Raw genomic sequence first — 21,211 nt, forward strand, 5'->3', positions numbered from 1 at the left:
GTTGGTTTTTTTTACTTTTCACATTACGAGAGCTTCCTTTCATATTCTTCTTAGATCTGCGTACTTATTCTGAGGGTTTATAAGGGTTCGAATTACTTGTGCAGTTTTTTACACATGCTGATTAGGTGGACCTAAGGTAAGAAGTATTATTATGTTTCTTCTTTTACCCTGATTTCAAATGGTTTTGTTATTATTTTTACAAAGAATGGTATCTGATTTGCTAAAGGTCTATACAAAGTTCTTATTCTAATGGGTTATGCTATTTTTTTGGTTAGTAATATTTGTTTTGTAGATTATCGTCTTCAGGCTTATCTTATGATCATGTGTTGCCTTCTTTTCATCTGAAATGTCTTCAAATATGTTATTATTAGTTACAGATGATGACTGTTTAGTTTCTTATTGCATATCTATATTCTTCTGTTCTTTCTCATTGAAAAGGTTGATAAATCTATCATGAAGGATGTTCAGCCTTCTTTGGATTTTGAGGATAGGAAAGCTTATAGGAAACGTGCTATTTTAAGATGGAAACAACAAAGAGTTGAACGGAAAAAAAATTACATAAGGAAATCTATTTCAAAGCAAGAAAATCGTAAAAATAAGCATAATATTGCTGGTCATGCAACAGGTAGAGCTCTATTAAAGTTCGTTCCTGTTGTTGCTGATATCTTACCTTACGTTCCTGACTGTCATCATTGTGGTGCTTTAAAGTTCTATTCAGAAACATCGGGTTTTTGCTGTTTAGATGGCAGTGTTGTCTTGTATAGTAATCATCTTCCAATAGTCATGATTGAACTTCTAACTTCAGACTGTCACGAAGCAAAGGTTTTTAGAACATATATTAGAACATATAATAACCATTTCGCTTTTACATCCTTAGGTGTTACATCTAATCCTAATTTCAATAAGAGAGACAGTGGGATTTATACTTTTAGAGTTCAAGGTCAGATGTATCATTTTATAAATGGTTTATACTATGAGAATGACCGGCATAAAAATCTGCAATTATATATTCATGATACTGAACATGAGATCCAAAATAGGTTAATGGTTTGTCCAGTGATATGTGAAACTCTGGTTCAGAAGTGTATAAAATATCTTCAACATAATCCATACACTTATTTTTTCCGCAGTTTGAAGAATATTGGAGACTTGGATACTTATAAGATTGTTCTTAAAATTGTTGCTGTTCAAGACCAAAGAGTCTATAATAAACCCGATGTGTCACAGGTTGCTGCAATTTGGGTAGACGGTGAAGATAATGGGGAGTGTGGTCCAAGAGATATCCGAGTTACAACCCATGAAGCTGACTCTAGAAATATAAAGTATTTTTATGGCTGTTATGATCCTCTGCAGTATCCTTTAATATTTCCTTTAGGAGAACTAGGCTGGCATCAAGGTATTTAAAAAAAAAATAAAACAACCCCAGTTAGAAAGCAGGGTTTGCATTCGGCTGCAGAAAAACTTATTGCTCCTGGTAGTATAGCGCGTGCGGATGACTTATTAAAGATGGAAGAAACTGGTAACATACTTACTTTTTCTATTTTTATATTTTTTTGGGCTAACTTTATTGTGTTTTACTTCTTTTCTCTTTTTATACAGTGCTTGGAAGAAAAGTAGATAACCCCAGGGTTGTATCTGTTAGAGAGTATTATGCTTATAAGCTTCAGATAAGGCATAATGACACGACTTTTTTACTCTATTTTGGTAGATTACTACAACAATATATAGTTGACAGCTACGTTAAATTAGAAACGCAAAGACTAGATTTTTTTAGGACACAGCAGGAAGAAATAAGACAAGAATTCTTGCAAGGAGTTGTGGATGCAATGGCAAAAGGGGAAACAGATGGTTCTGCTATTGGTAGAAGAATAGTATTACCTTCTAATTTTATTGGTGGCCCTAGAAACATGAGACAAAAATATGTAGATGCAATGGCCTTGGTACAAAAGTTCGGTAAGCCTGATATTTTTTTAACTATGACATGCAATCCTAATTGGCCTGAAATAAAAGAAAATCTTAAACCATATGAAGAAGGCCAAAATAGAGCTGATTTGATTGTTAGAGTTTTTCATGCTAAAGTAGAACAACTTAAACATGAACTTTTCAAGAATAACATTTTCGGCGAAATTTGTGCTTACACTTACGTTATAGAATTCCAGAAAAGAGGACTTCCACATGCACATTTTTTGCTTATCTTAGAAAGTAACTGTAAAATGCATACACCTGAGGACTTTTGTGACAACTGTCAATTCAGGTCATTCTCGGACTTATGCATCTTTATAATAACCATTCATGCACATCATGCCATGGCCTAGTAGTATAAATTAGGTCAAAATCTTACATAAACTAGGATCCATCTAAGACCTAGGACTAATATACTTGACACTTAAGATTCTAATAAGTTGCTTAACTACAATAGGAAATGCCAATGCTATAATTTGAATGAAACTTTCAAGCTTTGTTATAATTGAAAAATGGTATAAAACCCTAAAAATAAATTAAAATATTCTAATTATACTTCATTATGATGATGAATATCAAACAATATTCCAAAAACCCTAAGAGAGCTAAAAATCCAAATTTATAAATCTTAAAGCTTAAAAACTTTATAAAATTTGGCTATAAACTTCCAAATATCACCCAGGGAAGGCTAACGTAGTAGCCGACGCTCTTAGTAGAAAAGAAAGAGTGAAACCTTCCCGTGTGAGAGCTTTGGGAATGGTAATTCAGACAAACTTGAAATCTCAAATCATTGATGCCCAGGAGAAAGCTTTATTCAGGGAAAATCTTCCAGGTGAAACTTTACATGGTTTAGAAGTGAGATTTGAAACCAAACCTGATGGAGTTCGTTATTTTAAGGACAGAGTCTGGATTCCAAGGGTTAACAATCTGAGAGACATAGTACTAAAGGAGTCTCATCGATCTAAATACTCAATCCACCCTGGAGCGGATAAGATGTACAAGGATCTTAAAGAGTACTATTGGTGGCCTGGAATGAAAAGGGATATTGCCTTATATGTTGGGAAGTGTTTAACTTGCTCAATAGTCAAAGCTGAACATCAAAAACCATCCGGCTTATTGCAACAACCCGAAATTACCCAATGGAAATGGGAGCAGATATCCATGGATTTCGTTACCAAACTTCCTAGAACTTCTAAAGGTCACGACTCAATTTGGGTCATAGTGGATCGACTGACGAAATCTGCTCACTTTCTCCCCATTCGGGAAGACTTCAAGATGGAAAAATTGGCCCAAATCTACATCGACAGAATTGTTTCTCTGCATGGTGTACCCCTATCCATCATTTCTGATAGAGATAGTCGTTTTACATCACGATTTTGGTGGATGCTACAGAAGGCACTAGGGACCAAGATAGATTTGAGCACAGCTTACCACCCTCAGACAGATGGGCAAACAGAGAGAACAATACAAACATTGGAAGACATGCTACGGGCGTGTGTCATTGAGTTCAAAGGAAATTGGGATACTCATTTGCCTCTAATTGAGTTTTCCTACAATAACAGTTACCACACGAGTATCCAATGTGCTCCATATGAAGCATTGTATGGACGCAAGTGTCGTTCGCCCTTATGCTGGACAGAAATCGGAGACAGACAGTTGACTAAAGTCGAACTTATCCAGGAAACATCTGACAAGATTGCTATCATCAAGGATAGGCTTAAAGCTGCTAGAGATCGTCAGAAAAGTTATGCGGATAATCGTCGAAAACCATTAGAATTCCAAGTAGGAGACAAGGTACTTTTAAAAGTGTCGCCTTGGAAAGGGCTTGTGCGTTTTGGTAAGAAAGAAAAACTAAGCCCGAGATATGTTGGACCCTTTGAAGTCATTGAAAGGATTGGTCCGGTAGCTTATAAACTCCAGTTGCCCCAAGAGTTAAGCGCCATTCATGACACATTCCACGTCTCCAATCTTAAGAAATGTCTAGCCAACGAAACATTGATAGTACCCCTGGAGGAAATTAAGATAAATGATAAGCTAAACTTCGTTGAGGAACCGATAGAAATCCTTGGCAGGGAGGTAAAACAACTTAAGCGGAGTAAGATCCCGATTGTGAAAGTTCGATGGAACTCAAAACGCGGATCGGAGTACACCTGGGAGCGTGAGGACTTCATGAAGGAAAAGTATCCACAACTTTTCCCATACGATGACAAGCGATGACGTAGAATGAATTTCGGGACGAAATTCTTTTTAAAGTGGGGGATACTGTGACAACTGTCAATTCAGGTCATTCTCGGACTCATGCATCTTTATAATAACCATTCATGCACATCATGCCATGGCCTAGTAGTATAAATTAGGTCAAAATCTTACATAAACTAGGATCCATCTAAGACCTAGGACTAATATACTTGACACTTACGATTCTAGTAAGTTGCTTAACTATAATAGGAAATGCCAATGCTATAATTTGAATGAAACTTTCAAGCTTTGTTATAATTGAAAAAGGGTATAAAACCCTAAAAATAAATTAAAATATTCTAATTATACTTCATTATGATGATGAATATCAAACAATATTCCAAAAACCCTAAGAGAGCTAAAAATCCAAATTTATATATCTTAAAGCTTAAAAACTTTATAAAATTTGGCTATAAACTTCCAAATATCAAATTTTATTAATCAAATTATGGATTATACCAATGAAATAGAAATATAAATTATCATGCATTAATCATAATTAATTAGTTAAAAACAAGATTTTTAAATAAATCAAATTGCTTAAAAAATCACTTTTATAAAAATTAGGGTTTTTATAAAAATTAAGGAAGGATTTTTATAAAATTTGAATTGAGGAGAGAGAAGGCCCTAATCCACTAAAAAATCTGGCCATTCTCCCCTCCCCATGCCCTCTCTCTTCCCAAAACTCAATCATTAAGCTTAAACCTTCACACTACCTCTTCTCTCTTCACTCTCTCATACTCCACCCTCCTAACACACAAACTCTCTTCCTCTCTCTCTCTAACTCACGAAATTTCTCTCATTCCTCTGCCAAATTTCGAGATTTTGAAGACTTTGAAGTGTTCTTACTTCCCTCAAGATCAAAACCAAGGTAAACAACAACATCTTCTTCCGTAATTTCATGATTCTACTTCCTCTTCTTCTTAGTTTTCTCTTCTTTTCGGATTCTATGCCTTTCCATGGCTAGAAATCTTTATTTTTACCTTGTGGTTTGTAGATTCTCACCATAACACAATGCATGTGTTTGAAATGGTGAAAATCCGGGATCAAACCCATGCAAGGAGTGAAAATGATGCACATATGTTCATGTGACTTCAAAAACAAGTATTACATCTTCTTCTCCATTTCTTTTGTGTTCTTGCATGGTCAAAAGCATTTAAACCATTTCTAGTATATCTTGGATGCTCATTCACTCCATGCATGTGCTAGAAATCGGACCTTATCAAAGGCATGCATGATGTTCTTGTCAAAATGTCCTAAGGATGCACTCAAAGCAAACATGCAATCTGCCAGATTACTTTGTTCAACTTTGAACGACCATAACTCGGTCATTTCTTAACGAAATCATAATATTCTTTTTGTATTGGATAATTTCATGAGTTAACTTTCAATCCCAACTGGTCTCACTGTAAAATATTAAATATCCGATTTTTGGCAATTTTTACAAAATGGTTGCGCAAACAGCTCTTTTTCTATGATCACCATTTTTGCCTAGCATTATCAATGGTCTTAAACCCAACCATAAATCTGGGGAAAAATACTTTAGAAACTGAACATATGCAGTGAATGATGGTTGAAATTTCGTGGCTTAAAACCCCACTGAATGGGCTACATAAATTCATAAACTTCAGCCACATTTACATCTCATGCACCATTGCATGCAACATTTCTTATCTTGTTTGGGTTCAATACCCCTATTTCCCTTCTGAATAAATTTCGAGCATTTTTCCTTTTGAAAGCCCTCACATGCATGTGATAATCTGTAAAATACCAAAAGCTTTTATTATTTCTTTGATTTATTAAAATTATTGCTAGAAACCAAGGGCATAAATCACATAAAATACTTCCAGAGGTCAATAAATCCGGAACAAATTCATGAATGACCCTTATGATGGATAATGACCCCTCACTAAATTTCATCAATTTTTGTTGCTGTTTGGTATGATTTCCAATTTTCTTTTTGTTAGGATATAATAAATCACAAAACCACTTTGGAGAGTGTGAAAATTTTATCTAACAATTTTCGCATACCTTACCTGTGATGGATGACTCAGAAAAATAATTTCAACATTTTTCATCATGCCTTGCTATTTTTCCCAATTTTTGGTAATTATAATGGTTTAAAAATAGGAAAAATAGTTCTGATTATCCAAAATTCATGAAAATTTACCAGAACATCATGTTTTACAGTAGGAGGTTACATAAAAATTTTAAGGATTTTTCTCCACTGTAAACTATTATTCTCTTAATTTCTAAAGTTAATTACACTTAAATACACATAAATACCCAAAACCGGATTATATAATATGAAGACCACTTTTGATATTTTTCTCAGGTTATTTATACTGTAAATGATGTTACAAAAATTTTTGGTAATTTATTTTAACTGTTTAATATTATTTCTTCAATTAAAGATTATTTAAAGGAATAAAACAAGGAAAAATAGAAATACCCACTGAAAAATATCTTTTATATTTTTCACAGCCTATTTATGTATAATAACAGTTAAATAAAAAGTTTGGGTAATTTTGGAAACTGTTTTCTATTTATTTCAATTTTTATTGGAATAAATGCTCAAAAATCATAAAATATAATTAAACAGCTTGAAAATCCATTTTTATAATTTTCCCAGCTTAGTATTGTGTAATAACAGTTAAATAAAAAGTTTGATAATTTTTATCCTTTGAATGCTATTTCCGTGAATTTATGATGTAATAAGGACTTAAAAATTTGGAAAATTTATATTCCAATGTTGTAATTAATCGCACGATTTGTAGAATTTCATTATTTCAGAAAAAGTGTAACCAATTAATATAAAATCAAATACTAAAACATAAATTGGCATTTCACTATATGTAGAATTTAGTATATTAGCATTAGATTTCGACATGGAAACTCACTAGTGTGTGTTTGATGTCGTAGGATCCCGGTAGTAAGACGTTGGTGCATTCCGAAGTACCACTTGTACCTACTCGAAACGTTGTGAGTATTCACCACTCCCCTATTTTCGGTTTTTACGTTTTGGGGTGGAAAAGCATGTCCTAAACTATTTATGTTTGTTGTATTTATTTGACTCGTATAAACTTGGTTGCTATATTTTGCATATTGTGAGTATTCACGCACTCCCCTATTTTCAGTTTTTATGTTTTGGGGTGGAAAAGCATGTCCCGAAAAACTATTATTTGAATGTTGTATTTAAATTGATTTGTATCAAACATGATTGCTATTTTATTGCTATGTCTCTCTATGTATGTCTATGCATCACGGAACATGAGAACTTATCGTACTAAGGCCCTTCCCTTATCTCTAACCATTAACTCTTTGAGCCAATGGTCATTATGGATAGCGCTATTAGGAATTGACAACTCCTCACTCGCCCTATTGCTGGAGTGCATGATACCATATTCATCTATGGAACGATAAGCATAGATCTTGATAGGGCTTCAGTCATAGGTTTGGTTGAGACTCATTGTTTGCTCATACACATACAAACTCGTTACACATTATAACAATAAACTTGTTATCTATTATGACAATAAACTCGTTTATCAATTTTAGCAATCAACTTTGTTTCTCATTATAGCAATGAACTTTGTTCTCATTAAAGCAATGTACTTGTATTTATGAAAAGTCTTATACCAAATCTTGATTTTTTTAAACCTGTGAACTCACCAACTATTTTCATAGTTGACGCTCGTTTTACATGCGTTTTCAGGAAATAATTAGTAAGTGGATATAGAGATTCATCATCATAGAGCATGCTGCATCGTGTGGAAGTTATTTTATGAAGTTATATTTTGAACAATGTCATTTTGGAAAACTTGTACTTTGTTTTGTTTAAGCTATGGGTTGTAAACTTTTAAATATTGCTATGGTGATGTATCTTTATCTTTTGCAATGAAACCTTTGTCGCTGTCATACCTTGCGTTTCCGCTTTAGCGGGGTGTGACAGAAATGGTATCAGAGCTAAAAGTTATAGAGAACATCAGTATTCCTTTAAGAAAACACAACCTATAACCAAAACTTATAAAAATTCTTTTTACATCAAACATATTACTAATATAATTAGGTCGGGAATTGTATCGTTGGATCTCAATTAAACATAGCCTGATCACCTATGTTTAATTAAGGAAAGATTTATACAAAGCTTGAGCTAATTATAATGGGAATATGTTCAACAAAATTCTTGAGAAAACTTTATTTCAAAAATTCAAAAAGGTTAATTTTGGTGTGTGTAAGCATTGCATATCATAGCCATGCATTGTCATTTATTTCATATCTCATTGAATCTATGTCTCAGTCCACTATGTCGACATCGTCATCTTCTCACGCTACCACCTCAGCTGATGAGTCCGGCTACGTCACTGTTATTCCTCGACGTGATCCCCCCGCCTCGGTGGAGGAAGACCCCTCGGAAGACACAGAAGATACAGGAAACTCGGTGGAGATCAGCAATGACAACGCCCCGAGTCAGCAACGTGAGGCATCGTCTGCATCGGTGTTGCCACAACCACCACTTTATGGGCTTCGTATTCGGAGGACAGCAAGGAAGAGTGTCCCTATCCCAGGAAGGATAGCAACCAGTACAGCAGGACTTGGCACGGCAGGAACCAGTCGGGTAGGACCCAGCATGGCAGGACCGAGAGCACCCCCACCTCAGCGAGTTATAGGGATACCTGTCAGGCAGTCAGGTATGACCCCGGAGGAGTCCCGGAGGATGCATTCGATGGCAGCGGGCCTACATCACAGTCTTGCTGTGATAGCTGAGCATCGGGAAGTTTTGGATGAAGTGTTAACAAGGATGGAAATCCTGTTTCAGCATTCGATGGAGACTGCTGACACTGCTAGTGCTGCTAGACGAGTGGCAGGTCGTGCGATGACCACATGTTATGTGTTTGGAGGGCTGTTACTGATTGTGGTGTGGATGTTTCTTGTTGGGATAGCGATTCGTACTTGGTTCTGATTTTAGTATTTTATTGTGTCATGAAATGAAAACCCATGTTGGGTATCTTTTGGGGAAAGACATTAAAACTTTATTTTGGGATTGATGTATTGTTTTGGTTTTAAGACTATTTCAAATGGTAATGAAGAAGTTTATTTTATGTTTGAAAACTTTTACTATGAGGTCAAACCTTAGAACTTATTTAGTCAATAGTTGAATAAAAAGATTTTTCTTTTCTTTCCTTTCTAAAATCTATATGCCTAGTATTAATGCAAACCATTAATTTGACAACACTTACGGTTTTCAAAATAGTAGTGAACTAAATATTATACATTATTTTATGTATTTATACGTATTTCTTCTCTTGTGTCTTAGAACCATGTCAGGAAGGCCTAATCGCGGGCGCCCACAGAACGAAACACCCGATGTTGCTCAAATTGTAGCACAACAACTCATGGAAGCAATCCCAAACATTGTTACTCAAGTAACTGCAGGACTTAATGCTAACCAAGGAAGTAGTGGAGGAAATCGGGGAAACAATGAAAGAGAATGCAACTACAAGTCCTTTATGGCCTGTAAACCTAAGGAGTTCCATGGAAAGGAAGGTGCGGTCGGGTTGCTGAAATGGATTGACAGCATGGAGTCGGTCCTTCACATTAGCAAATGCCTCGAGCGCAACAAAGTTGAGTATGCATCTTGCCTATTCCAAGATAGGGCATTGACCTGGTGGAATACTTTAGTGCAAACCCGAGGTCGTGCAGCGGCATATTAGCTAACTTGGGAAGACCTAAAGAAGCTGCTGATAGAGGAGTATTGTCCCAAGGATGAAATTCAGAAGCTTGAATCTGAGTACTGGAACCATTCTATGGTTGGAACACAAATAGAGAAGTACTCAGTCCGATTTCATGAACTAGCAAAACTGGTACCTCACATGGTTACTCCTGAGGAGAAACGGATAGATCGTTACATCTGGGGTCTGGCACCAGAGATTCGGGGAATGGTTACCTCAGCAAACCCAACTACTATTCAAAGTGCAGTAAGCCTAGCAAATCGACTAACCAATGATGTGATAAGGATGGGAGCATCAACAAAGGAAAGCTCTAGTAGCAAGAGGAAGCCAGCAGATCAGGGAGAGAAGAAGTATGGAGGCAAGTCAGGGAGGAAGCAGAAAGTCTCAAGAAACTTTATGGTAAGAGCCCAGGAGCAAGAACCAGTGAAAACTCAGGAACAGAAAGTCATGGAAGTGCAGGAGCGAAAGCAGTACACGGGACCGCACCCGAAGTGCAATAAGTGTAATTTCCATCACAAGGGAGCTTGCCCAGTGTGCCAAAACTGTAAACAGACAGGCCATTACCCGAAGTATTGTAAGCTGAATAAGGATGGAAAAAGGGCATGTTACGAGTGCGGGAGTACTGATCATCTGCGTAGTGCTTGTCCCAAACTGAACAAGGGGCCTGGAAACAATGGACAAGGCCAAGCTAGGCAAAATTTCCAAGGAAATCAAGGTGGGCGGCCAAGAGGTGTAGCCTTTGTGATTGGTGCAGAAGAAGCTCGTCAGAACCCTGAAGTGATAACAGGTACGTTTCTCCTGAACAATCATTTTGCATCAGTAATATTCGATGCGGGAGCAGATAGGAGTTTCGTTTCTTTAACATTTAGACCGGTACTCGACTTGAAATCAAGAAAGATGAGGAATACTCATACTATTGAACTTGCTGATGGGTATGAAATTAGGGCTAATGAAATAATTCCTGGCTGTACTCTGAATTTAGCTGATAAACTCTTTAGCATTGACCTAATTCCTATCGAGCTAGGTAGTTTTGATGTAATAGTAGGAATGGATTGGTTATCCAAGAATAGAGCGGACATTGGTTGTTACGAGAAAGTCATTAGGATACCTCTCCCCAATGGAGAAACCCTTATCATACATGGTGAGAAGCCAGGAAGAAGTTTAAACATTGTATCGAGCATAAAGATTCATAAGTACCTGAAAAAGGATTGTATTGCATTCATGGCCCACGTGATGGAAAGAGAACCTGAAGCTAAGCAACTCAAGGAGATCCCGGTGGTTCAAAACTATCCCGAAGTGTTTCCGGAGGAATTACCCGGTCTACCCCCTCACAGACAGGTCGAATTTCGGATAGACTTAATTCCCGGAGCGGCACCGGTAGCAAAGGCACCATATCGCCTCGCGCCATCCGAGATGCAAGAACTGTCCGGACAACTTCAAGAACTTCTAGACAAAGGGTTCATACGACCAAGTTCTTCACCTTGGGGAGCTCCAGTGTTATTCGTCAAAAAGAAAGACGGGTCATTCCGAATGTGTATTGATTATAGAGAACTGAACAAGTTGACAATCAAGAATCGATATCCTCTCCCTCGAATAGATGACTTGTTCGATCAGTTGCAGGGCGCTTCATACTTCTCAAAGATCGACCTCCGATCAGGATACCATCAACTAAGAGTTCACGAAGGAGACATTCACAAAACAGCATTTAGAACCCGTTATGGACATTATGAGTTCTTAGTCATGCCTTTTGGACTAACGAACGCACCCGCTGTTTTCATGGATTTGATGAATAGGGTCTGTAGACCATACCTAGACAAGTTTGTAATTGTATTTATCGATGACATACTTGTTTACTCACAAACCAAAGAAGATCATGAGAGACATCTGAAGCTAGTGTTGGAGCTGTTGAAGGAGCAGAAATTGTATGCCAAGTTCACTAAGTGTGAATTTTGGATTCGGGAAGTACATTTCCTTGGTCATGTGATTGGCGAAAGAGGAATTCATGTAGATCCAGCTAAGATCGAGGCAATCAAGAAATGGGAAGCCCCCAAAACCCCGACAGAAATACGACAGTTCCTAGGATTAGCTGGGTACTACAGACGCTTCATTGAGAATTTCTCTAGGATTGCTCAACCATTAACATCTTTGACCCAAAAAGACAGAAAATTTCTCTGGGAAGAGAAACACGAAGAGGCGTTTCAAATCCTGAAAAACAAGTTGTGTAATGCACCAATTCTGGCTTTACCAGAGGGATCAGAGAACTTTGTAGTGTATTGTGATGCGTCTCATCAAGGATTAGGATGTGTGTTAATGCAAAAAGATAAGGTCATTGCGTATGCTTCCAGACAACTCAAACCGCATGAGAAGAATTATACCACCCATGATCTAGAACTAGGAGCAATAGTTTTCGCTCTTAAAATATGGAGGCATTATTTGTACGGAACCAAGTGCACCATTTATACCGATCACAAAAGCCTTCAGCACATCCTAGATCAGAAAATGTTAAACATGCGGCAGAGGAGATGGGTAGAGTTGTTTAGTGATTATGACCGTGAGATACGATATCACCCAGGGAAGGCTAACGTAGTAGCCGACGCTCTTAGTAGAAAAGAAAGAGTGAAACCTTCCCGTGTGAGAGCTTTGGGAATGGTAATTCAGACAAACTTGAAATCTCAAATCATTGATGCCCAGGAGAAAGCTTTATTCAGGGAAAATCTTCCAGGTGAAACTTTACATGGTTTAGAAGTGAGATTTGAAACCAAACCTGATGGAGTTCGTTATTTTAAGGACAGAGTCTGGATTCCAAGGGTTAACAATCTGAGAGACATAGTACTAAAGGAGTCTCATCGATCTAAATACTCAATCCACCCTGGAGCGGATAAGATGTACAAGGATCTTAAAGAGTACTATTGGTGGCCTGGAATGAAAAGGGATATTGCCTTATATGTTGGGAAGTGTTTAACTTGCTCAATAGTCAAAGCTGAACATCAAAAACCATCCGGCTTATTGCAACAACCCGAAATTACCCAATGGAAATGGGAGCAGATATCCATGGATTTCGTTACCAAACTTCCTAGAACTTCTAAAGGTCACGACTCAATTTGGGTCATAGTGGATCGACTGACGAAATCTGCTCACTTTCTCCCCATTCGGGAAGACTTCAAGATGGAAAAATTGGCCCAAATCTACATCGACAGAATTGTTTCTCTGCATGGTGTACCCCTATCCATCATTTATGATAGAGATAGTCGTTTTACATCACGATTTTGGTGGATGCTACAGAAGGCACTAGGGACCAAGATAGATTTGAGCACAGCTTACCACCCTCAGACAGATGGGCAAACAGAGAGAACAATACAAACATTGGAAGACATGCTACGGGCGTGTGTCATTGAGTTCAAAGGAAATTGGGATACTCATTTGCCTCTAATTGAGTTTTCCTACAATAACAGTTACCACACGAGTATCCAATGTGCTCCATATGAAGCATTGTATGGACGCAAGTGTCGTTCGCCCTTATGCTGGACAGAAATCGGAGACAGACAGTTGACTAAAGTCGAACTTATCCAGGAAACATCTGACAAGATTGCTATCATCAAGGATAGGCTTAAAGCTGCTAGAGATCGTCAGAAAAGTTATGTGGATAATCGTCGAAAACCATTAGAATTCCAAGTAGGAGACAAGGTACTTTTAAAAGTGTCGCCTTGGAAAGGGCTTGTGCGTTTTGGTAAGAAAGAAAAACTAAGCCCGAGATATGTTGGACCCTTTGAAGTCATTGAAAGGATTGGTCCGGTAGCTTATAAACTCCAGTTGCCCCAAGAGTTAAGCGCCATTCATGACACATTCCACGTCTCCAATCTTAAGAAATGTCTAGCCAACGAAACATTGATAGTACCCCTGGAGGAAATTAAGATCAATGATAAGCTAAACTTCGTTGAGGAACCGATAGAAATCCTTGGCAGGGAGGTAAAACAACTTAAGCGGAGTAAGATCCCGATTGTGAAAGTTCGATGGAACTCAAAACGCGGATCGGAGTACACCTGGGAGCGTGAGGACTTCATGAAGGAAAAGTATCCACAACTTTTCCCATACGATGACAAGCGATGACGTAGAATGAATTTCGGGACGAAATTCTTTTTAAAGTGGGGGATACTGTGACAACTGTCAATTCAGGTCATTCTCGGACTCATGCATCTTTATAATAACCATTCATGCACATCATGCCATGGCCTAGTAGTATAAATTAGGTCAAAATCTTACATAAACTAGGATCCATCTAAGACCTAGGACTAATATACTTGACACTTACGATTCTAGTAAGTTGCTTAACTATAATAGGAAATGCCAATGCTATAATTTGAATGAAACTTTCAAGCTTTGTTATAATTGAAAAAGGGTATAAAACCCTAAAAATAAATTAAAATATTCTAATTATACTTCATTATGATGATGAATATCAAACAATATTCCAAAAACCCTAAGAGAGCTAAAAATCCAAATTTATATATCTTAAAGCTTAAAAACTTTATAAAATTTGGCTATAAACTTCCAAATATCAAATTTTATTAATCAAATTATGGATTATACCAATGAAATAGAAATATAAATTATCATGCATTAATCATAATTAATTAGTTAAAAACAAGATTTTTAAATAAATCAAATTGCTTAAAAAATCACTTTTATAAAAATTAGGGTTTTTATAAAAATTAAGGAAGGATTTTTATAAAATTTGAATTGAGGAGAGAGAAGGCCCTAATCCACTCAAAAATCTGGCCATTCTCCCCTCCCCATGCCCTCTCTCTTCCCAAAACTCAATCATTAAGCTTAAACCTTCACACTACCTCTTCTCTCTTCACTCTCTCACACTCCACCCTCCTAACACACAAACTCTCTTCCTCTCTCTCTCTAACTCACGAAATTTCTCTCATTCCTCTGCCAAATTTCGAGATTTTGAAGACTTTGAAGTGTTCTTACTTCCCTCAAGATCAAAACCAAGGTAAACAACAACATCTTCTTCCATAATTTCATGATTCTACTTCCTCTTCTTCTTAGTTTTCTCTTCTTTTCGGATTCTATGCCTTTCCATGGCTAGAAATCTTTATTTTTACCTTGTGGTTTGTAGATTCTCACCATAACACAATGCATGTGTTTGAAATGGTGAAAATCCGGGATCAAACCCATGCAAGGAGTGAAAATGATGCACATATGTTCATGTGACTTCAAAAACAAGTATTACATCTTCTTCTCCATTTCTTTTGTGTTCTTGCATGGTCAAAAGCATTTAAACCATTTCTAGTACATCTTGGATGCTCATTCACTCCATGCATGTGCTAGAAATCGGACCTTATCAAAGGCATGCATGATGTTCTTGTCAAAATGTCCTAAGGATGCACTCAAAGCAAACATGCAATCTGCCAGATTACTTTGTTCAACTTTGAACGACCATAACTCGGTCATTTCTTAACCAAATCATGATATTCTTTTTGTATTGGATAATCTCATGAGTTAACTTTCAAACCCAACTGGTCTCACTGTAAAATATTAAATATCCGATTTTTGGCAATTTTTACAAAATGGTTGCGCAAACAGCTCTTTTTCTATGATCACCATTTTTGCCTAGCATTATCAATGGCCTTAAACCCAACCATAAATCTGGGGAAAAATACTTTAGAAACTTAACATATGCAGTGAATGATGGTTGAAATTTCGTGGCTTAAAACCCCACTGAATGGGCTACATAAATTCATAAACTTCAGCCACATTTACATCTCATGCACCATTGCATGCAACATTTCTTATCTTGTTTGGGTTCAATACCCCTATTTCCCTTCTGAATAAATTTCGAACATTTTTCCTTTTGAAAGCCCTCACATGCATGTGATAATCTGTAAAATACCAAAAGCTTTTATTATTTCTTTGATTTATTAAAATTATTGCTAGAAACCAAGGGCATAAATCACATAAAATACTTCCAGAGGTCAATAAATCCGGAACAAATTCATGAATGACCCTTATGATGGATAATGACCCCTCAATAAATTTCATCAATTTTTGTTGCTGTTTGGTATGATTTCCAATTTTCTTTTTGTTAGGATATAATAAATCACAAAACCACTTTGGAGAGTGTGAAAATTTTATCTAACAATTTTCGCATACCTTACCTGTGATGGATGAGTCAGAAAAATAATTTCAACATTTTTCATCATGCCTTGCTATTTTTCCCAATTTTTGGTAATTATAATGGTTTAAAAATAGGAAAAATAGTTCTGATTATCCAAAATTCATGAAAATTTACCAGAACATCATGTTTTACAGTAGGAGGTTATATAAAAATTTTAAGGATTTTTCTCCACTGTAAACTATTATTCTCTTAATTTCTAAAGTTAATTACACTTAAATACACATAAATACCCAAAACCGGATTATATAATATGAAGACCACTTTTGATATTTTTCTCAGGTTATTTATACTATAAATGATGTTACAAAAATTTTTGGTAATTTATTTTAACTGTTTGATATTATTTCTTCAATTAAAGATTATTTAAAGGAATAAAACAAGGAAAAATAGAAATACCCACTGAAAAATATCTTTTATATTTTTCCCAGCCTATTTATGTATAATAACAGTTAAATAAAAAGTTTGGGTAATTTTGGAAACTGTTTTCTATTTATTTCAATTTTTATTGGAATAAATGCTCAAAAATCATAAAATATAATTAAACAGCTTGGAAATCCATTTTTATAATTTTCCCAGCTTAGTATTGTATAATAACAGTTAAATAAAAAGTTTGATAATTTTTATCCTTTGAATGCTATTTCCGTGAATTTATGATGTAATAAGGACTTAAAATTTTGGAAAATTTATATTCCAATGTTGTAATTAATCGCGCGATTTGTAGAATTTCATTATTTCAGAAAAAGTGTAACCAATTAATATAAAATCAAATACTAAAACATAAATTGGCATTTCACTATATGTAGAATTTAGTATATTAGCATTAGATTTCGACATGGAAACTCACTAGTGTGTGTTTGATGTCGTAGGATCCCGGTAGTAAGACGTTGGTGCATTCCGAAGTACCACTTGTACCTACTCGAAACGTTGTGAGTATTCACCACTCCCCTATTTTCGGTTTTTACGTTTTGGGGTGGAAAAGCATGTCCTAAACTATTTATGTTTGTTGTATTTATTTGACTCGTATAAACTTGGTTGCTATATTTTGCATATTGTGAGTATTCACGCACTCCCCTATTTTCAGTTTTTATGTTTTGGGGTGGAAAAGCATGTCCCGAAAAACTATTATTTGAATGTTGTATTTAAATTGATTTGTATCAAACATGATTGCTATTTTATTGCTATGTCTCTCTATGTATGTCTATGCATCACGGAACATGAGAACTTATCGTACTAAGGCCCTTCCCTTATCTCTAACCATTAACTCTTTGAGCCAATGGTCATTATGGATAACGCTATTAGGAATTGACAACTCCTCACTCGCCCTATTGCTGGAGTGCATGATACCATATTCATCTATGGAACGATAAGCATAGATCTTGATAGGGCTTCAGTCATAGGTTTGGTTGAGACTCATTGTTTGCTCATACACATACAAACTCGTTACACATTATAACAATAAACTTGTTATCTATTATGACAATAAACTCGTTTATCAATTTTAGCAATCAACTTTGTTTCTCATTATAGCAATGAACTTTGTTCTCATTAAAGCAATGTACTTGTATTTATGAAAAGTCTTATACCAAATCTTGATTTTTTTTAAACCTGTGAACTCACCAACTATTTTCATAGTTGACGCTCGTTTTACATGCTTTTTCAGGAAATAATTAGTAAGTGGATATAGAGATTCATCATCATAGAGCATGCTGCATCGTGTGGAAGTTATTTTATGAAGTTATATTTTGAACAATGTCATTTTGGAAAACTTGTACTTTGTTTTGTTTAAGCTATGGGTTGTAAACTTTTAAATATTGCTATGGTGATGTATCTTTATCTTTTGCAATGAAACCTTTGTCGCTGTCATACCTTGCGTTTCCGCTTTAGCGGGGTGTGACAACTTTGACAAAATTGTTTCTGCAGAAATACCATCACAAAGTGCAAATCCTCATTTGTTTAGGATGGTTGTTCAACATATGATTCATGGTCCATGTGGCTCTTTAAATCCTTTTAACGTATGTATGAAAAAGAAGGGTTCTTGTAAAAATCTTTACCCAAAAGACTTTTCTTCTCACACTATTCAGACAGACGATGCATATCCTATATATCGTAGACGTAACGATGGGTCTGAAGTGAAAGTCAGAGGTGCTATTCTTAATAATAAATGGGTTGTTCCGTATAATGCCTATTTGCTTTGTAAATTTAACTGTCACATTAATATAGAAATTTGTTCATCAATAAAGGCTGTGAAGTATATATATAAGTATATTTGTAAAGGTTCTGACAAGATAAGCTTTAATATTTCTCCAGTTACAAACTCTGTCCTTATAAATGAGATTAATGAGTATCAATCAGGTCGATGGGTCTCTCCTCCTGAAGGTGCATGGAGAATTTTTAAATTTCCTTTGGGTGAATGAAACCAGCTGTTATTCATTTGCCCTTGCATTTAGAAAACTATCAGCCTTTGACATTCAAACGTAAATCAACTTTGGTTAATATTCTGAGTAACTCTGGTAAAAGAAAAACTATGTTGACTGAATTTTTTGTTGAAAATGATACAGGAATTTTAGCAAAAAAGCTTAAGCTCACATACAATCAGTTTCCTGATCATTTTGTTTGGAAGGGGGATAAAAATATGTGGTCACCCCGGCAAATAGGTGACTCAATTGGTCGTATTGTGATTGCCCATCCAACCGAAGGCGAAAGGTATTATCTTAGAATTCTTTTGTCTAGAGTTCGCTGTCCAAAATCGTTTGCTGATTTAAAAATGATTAACGGGGTAACTGTTGCTACCTTTAGAGAATCTGCTTTGTTACGTGGTTATTTACTTGACGATGCTACTCAACAAGTATGTATGCAAGAAGCTTCTACTTTTCATATGCCATATGAGTTGAGAAGGCTTTTTGCTTCACTTTTGGTTTTTACCTGTCCAAATAGTCCGCGCAAGTTGTGGTTATTATTTGAAGATGCAATGATGGAAGACATTTTACGCCACCACAAAGAGACACGCAAAGAATCTAATGCCCGTGCATTTAAAGAGATTGATTGTTTTCTGCAGTCAATGGGAAGACGTCTTCACCAGTTTGATGTTCTACCCCAAAATTCATTTGATCGTTTAATGGAAGACGACACTAGAGAGATTAAAACAGAAAAAAGTATTGTTGTTTTCGCTGAAGATTTGGCTGCAATATATACTCTTAATAGAGAACAGAAGGTTGCTTTTGAAATGATAATGGATGCAGTTAGCTGTAATAAACCTGCTTGTTTCTTTATCGATGGTCCAGGTGGCACTGGCAAAACATTCTTATACAGAGCTTTATTGGCTAAAATTAGATCTGAAGGTCATGTTGCTTTGGCTACAGCTACATCAGGTATTGCAGCATCGTTATTGCCCGGTGGCAGAACAGCCCATTCACGTTTTAAAATACCTTTGGATGCGGCTGAAGGGTTTGTATGTAATGTTAGTAAACAAAGCTCTTTAGCAGTGTTGATTAGGATTTGTAAGTTGATTATATGGGATGAGGCTCCAACAGCAAAGAAATCTGCAATTGAATCCTTCGATAGTCTACTTAGAGATATAATGGACTGTTCAGCTACTTTTGGTGGTAAAGTTGTTCTTGGTGGTGATTTTAGACAAACTCTTCCTGTTGTTAGGCTAGGAAGTAAAACACAAACTATTTCTGCTTGTTTAACTAATTCTTATTTATGGCAATCTCTTACCCATTTGCAGCTAACAGAAAACATGCAAGCTCTATTGGATCCTTTTTTTTCAAGTTTCCTTTTGGCACTTGGTAATGGTGTAGGAACTCTTACAGACGGTGTAGTTGTTTCTCTGCCATCATCAATGCTCATTCAGGGTTGTAATGATGTTAACGGTTTGGAAGCTCTTATCAAATATGTTTATCCTAACATTTTTGTTACTCCTGCCACTTTCTCTCCCACTTGTAATCGTGCTGTTCTAACAACTAAAAATACTTTTGTAGATGAGATTAATCATACTTTGATATACAAGTTGCCTGGAGAAGAGATTGAATATTTTAGTCTTGATGAGACTATTGATCCAAATGATCAGGCCCAGTATGAGGATTTACTTCATTCCTTAACACCAAATGGTATGCCACCTCATAAACTTGTTCTTAAGTATAATGCTCCAATTATTTTGTTGAGGAACATGAACCCGTTTGAAGGTTTATGTAATGGTACTAGACTTTTCTGTAAAGATTTTCAATGGAATGTTATACGTGCAGAGATAAGCTATGGAGAATTTGCTGGAAAAGAGGTTTTGCTTCATAGAATTCCATTACAGCCACCAACAGGAGAACAATATACAGTTCCATTTAAAAGATTTCAGTTCCCAATTAGATTGTGTTTTGCAATGACCATTAACAAAGCGCAAGGTCAAACACTTGATTATGTTGGCATTTACTTGAAAGAACCTGTTTTCTCTCACGGTCAGTTGTATGTAGCACTTTCGAGAGCAAAAAGTTTAAACAATATTAAGGTTTTTATAACCGGATCTGCATATGGTAGCTCAAATAATATAACAACTAAGAATATCGTCTATAAAGAGATTTTACAACATGCTCATCAACTGTCAACGTACGTACTTTTCCTACAACTTCCTCTTATTTTTCTTTTATTCATATACCCATTTAATATTCTTTTTACAACAGGTAGCTGTTAATCTCTGCAACTAAAACACAGGATGCATGGTATTTCATTGCTTTTCAATGAAAAAGGTCAGCTACCTTTTATCAATCGATTTGAATATAAGATAATTTTTTGTAAACATCTTTGTATTCACATTTTACGATATCCTTAATCTTTACTCTATTTCTCAGTTCAGTTTTATTAAACATCTTTACATAGTATCTTTTAGGATCTCCCTCGGTTTCATGTTTTACAAAAACAATTAACCTCATTGAAATCAATTTGAACATGACAGTCTTTCTTGCTTTGCATGTGAATATATATGTGTTTACTTTCTTACAGGCTGTAATCTACTCACATAGTATCGAAACCACACCCCTCTGGAACAGTATTCAATCAGGAAGTGACAAAACTTCACCAACAAGATGAAATCTAAACATTAGATCAG

General features: G+C 35.9%; 1 protein-coding gene across 1 annotated transcript; it reads left to right on the plus strand.

Moving 5' to 3' along the window:
• The first annotated feature begins 453 nt into the window (after positions 1-453).
• LOC145121343 (uncharacterized) lies at positions 454-20,810 on the plus strand. Its single transcript, XM_079057106.1, has 4 exons — positions 454-1,396; positions 1,600-1,953; positions 18,675-20,716; positions 20,787-20,810. Exons 1-4 carry the CDS (start codon positions 454-456, stop codon positions 20,808-20,810), a joined length of 3,363 nt encoding a protein of 1,120 aa, XP_078913232.1.
• The last annotated feature ends 401 nt before the right edge of the window (positions 20,811-21,211 follow it).

Source organism: Lactuca virosa, chromosome 6, assembly GCF_052849685.1.
Source record: "Lactuca virosa cultivar CGN04683 chromosome 6, Lactuca_virosa_CGN04683_v6, whole genome shotgun sequence".
In the NCBI taxonomy this organism is placed as follows: Eukaryota; Viridiplantae; Streptophyta; class Magnoliopsida; order Asterales; family Asteraceae; genus Lactuca; species Lactuca virosa.